The 3,051-nt window shown below is 41.9% G+C and overlaps 1 protein-coding gene across 1 annotated transcript in view; it reads right to left on the bottom strand.

Moving 5' to 3' along the window:
- The window catches only part of spns2 (spinster homolog 2 (Drosophila)), a 116,515-nt gene that overhangs the window by 46,164 nt on the left and 67,300 nt on the right, over positions 1-3,051 (bottom strand). Inside the window, exon 3 of the mRNA XM_037687710.1 lies at positions 649-785. Within this exon, the coding sequence (XP_037543638.1) occupies positions 649-785 (137 nt within the window). The remainder of the gene's footprint in view (positions 1-648; positions 786-3,051) is intronic.

Consider the following 3,051-nt stretch of genomic DNA (forward strand, 5'->3'; position numbering starts at 1 on the left):
TGAGACCACTGACATCTCCGAGCTGTCACTCCCATCCACAGCTCTGAAGAGCTCTGGCAGTGAGCGATCTTATTCCATTAAGAGGCAGCGCTGCATGACTCTATGATGCTGCGTAAATTTAACTAACTCAGCTTTTAATGCCACATATCCATGCAGATGAGGCTCGTTCTTGTCTGTCTGTGGAAATGTCTCAACGTATAGACGAAGTCTTTCAAAGCAATATGACGTCTGCACCTTCCTCCACAGCATCACCGCCTGGAATAATGTTATTATTTAATGCACTCATCCACCCCCAAGCACACCGAGGCTTTTAGAGATATCAAGTCTAGATCTACACGTTCATGGGCAATGAACCGGCAGTCTTATCTTCTCAAGTGTTGTAATTGAGACAACCGTGAAGCATGGCTTCATTAGTAATTTGGCTGCAAGCCAGTGATAAAGTCTAAGGGAGGGTCGACATAAAGAACTTCGACAAAGGCAACTGTGTTTCTGACTATACAACCGTGTCGTTTCATTTTACCACCCTTAACAGCGAGCACATCCAGATCATGAAGGACTAACTAGCTCGTCACTGTCGATGAGGAGGCCTGATGGAACAGTCCCGCTCCGACGCTGTCTGTTTCAGTGAGAGCCGGAGCCACGTCTTACCTTTGTGCTGATGAATGAGCTCAACAGGGTAACAATGGACCAGAAGAAAATGCCACAGCTCAGGATGACCTTTCTGCTGAAGCGGTCGCCAAGGAAACCAAAGATGGGAGCTGCCACCATGAAGCTGCAGATGAAGACTGTAGAAGAGAAAAAAAAGAAGCAAATAAGTTACTATGGTTACAGAAAGCAGAGGAAAGATCAAAAATCAGTAGTGGCATGTATTTACTTCAACCAGATTTGATAAAATGTCCAGAAAGGGTCCAAATCCTCCTGATCAGACAGTGTATGGGGGCAAAATCCCCCAAATCCAGGCTGGTCTGAGCTAACTGCCTCAGCGCCTTGTCCACTTATTAGGTCAAGACCTGAGACTGAAGTGTGCCAGAGACAGAAAGACAGCCAGAGGACGACTCCATGCCATTAATCAGGATCTTATTACACGTCACCTGCACTTATTACAAGTAACTTTGCTCAGCAGCATTAAATTTAGAGCGCTGATAAGAGCACCTGAATTAGATTAAATCTACAAAGCTAAACAGGAAGGGAGGGAGGGGAAAATGAAGTGCTCCAGTAATAAGGTCAAATTAAACAAGATGGCGCATGGCCACTGTCACTGAAGGATTTGAATAGTGAGTGTTTGTAGCTTTGGGGATGAGCGTTTTTCTAGACTGGAACTGAACAGGGAATGCACCTTAATGCTTTTGGTGTGAGACATTTAAGTAGGCAGGAGTTACACTGTGGAGAAGAACAGAGGGAGTTATTTGTCCTTGTCTGAGGTGGAGCAGACGAATCCTGGCGAGAGGAGGGAGCAATCTAATCCACTATAAGGTGCAATGGCGGAGCTAGGGGGTGGCCAATGGTGGCCCTGACCACCGTAGATTAATCTTCAGCCTCCTCACCGGTCACCCAAATCATTTGTGGAAACTATACTTTTAAGCAATATAAAAACTAGAAAGCATAGTTTCTTCAAATGATATGGGCGGCTGGTTTACATATATATGTGGGGGTGGCCATCTTGGATTTTGACATTCATTCAACCTTTATTTAAACAGATAAATCACATTGAGCCTCGAAGACTCATTTACAAGTGAGACCTGTTTAGACAGACAACAAAAAGTGGTGAAAAATGACACATAGGGTTTGGAGACAAAAAAAAAAAAAAATCCTAACATGCTCTTGATCTTTGGCTGAAGGTTAAAAGCATGAGAATGAAAAAAATAAATCAAGGGGACATGGCAACCCACTTTTGGAAAGGAACCGTTCTTATGCCTAGATGCACACACCAAGATGGAAATTGGTACCTCACTTGTTTTTCAAGTTGTTGTGCTTACACAACACACAGACTGACCGACGGAGTGTACTTCCAATTGTCCCTTTTCACTCCATGATGGGGGGTGGGAACATCACAACATGTCAGGGTTTAATGGATTACAACTGAATTATAATTACAATAACCAGATCCAAAGCCGTTTAAAGCAACAGATCCAGGGAGTGAACTTCGGTGGCTCTGAGGCCATAAATAATCTTTTCTTACATGTGAACGTTTGTCTGAGTTAAAGGAGCGCGAGTGAAACTTGAATTCTTTCAAAACCGTGTTTTGTGCACAGAGAAGGGCACGGATGCTTCCCTCAACGGCGCCGAGGTGAACTCAGGAAGCAGAACGGAGTGTCGTGACACATCGTCATTATTTACACACAGAGGAGGATGAGCGAGGGGCGAGGAGGGCGGCGTGTTACATAAGACACACACCGTCCCACAGCTGCCGAGGCCACAGGATCAGCACAATAATCAGATTAGAGCACAACTGTAGTTTGAAACAGAGACCCTATTTTTAGACAAAAGTTACTCAATATTAAATCTTTTTATATAAGTGTGCCGCAGGTGTTTAGATGGAATACCTTTAATCATATCACTGGTTACTCATTGTAAAGGTATGCTATACAGTAAATTAAAAATAAACAAAAACTGAAGAACATAATCTAATTTTACACGAACTAAACTGCTCATAAGAAACAAACTGTTGCTGTTTTGTAATGTTTATATACGTCTTCATTTATTTAGGGTTCTTCTAGTGAAGGTTAAACAGTTTATTCCTTATGTTTTGTCATGAAATACATTTTAAATCATATCAGGGAAAAATGACTTTTTATCAAACAAGACAAAGAAAAGAGTATTTTCTAACAGATTGTACAAGATCGTTGTTTTAATTCTGGTTTTATGTGTTTTTGTGAATGTTTATGAAGATTCACTACTGTGATCCATTTATCTACTCGAGGTTTGTCAGCATCTTTCTCGTTCCGCAGTTTTTGTGCTATTTCAACAAATCATGTATTAAAATGTTCAGCTCCTTCAGGAGAACGGTGCTATGACTTTTGGTATTGGTGCAACTTTAGCTTTTTGGAATAT

Source organism: Nematolebias whitei, chromosome 14, assembly GCF_014905685.2.
Source record: "Nematolebias whitei isolate Nwh7 chromosome 14, NemWhi1, whole genome shotgun sequence".
Lineage (NCBI taxonomy): Eukaryota > Metazoa > Chordata > Actinopteri > Cyprinodontiformes > Rivulidae > Nematolebias > Nematolebias whitei.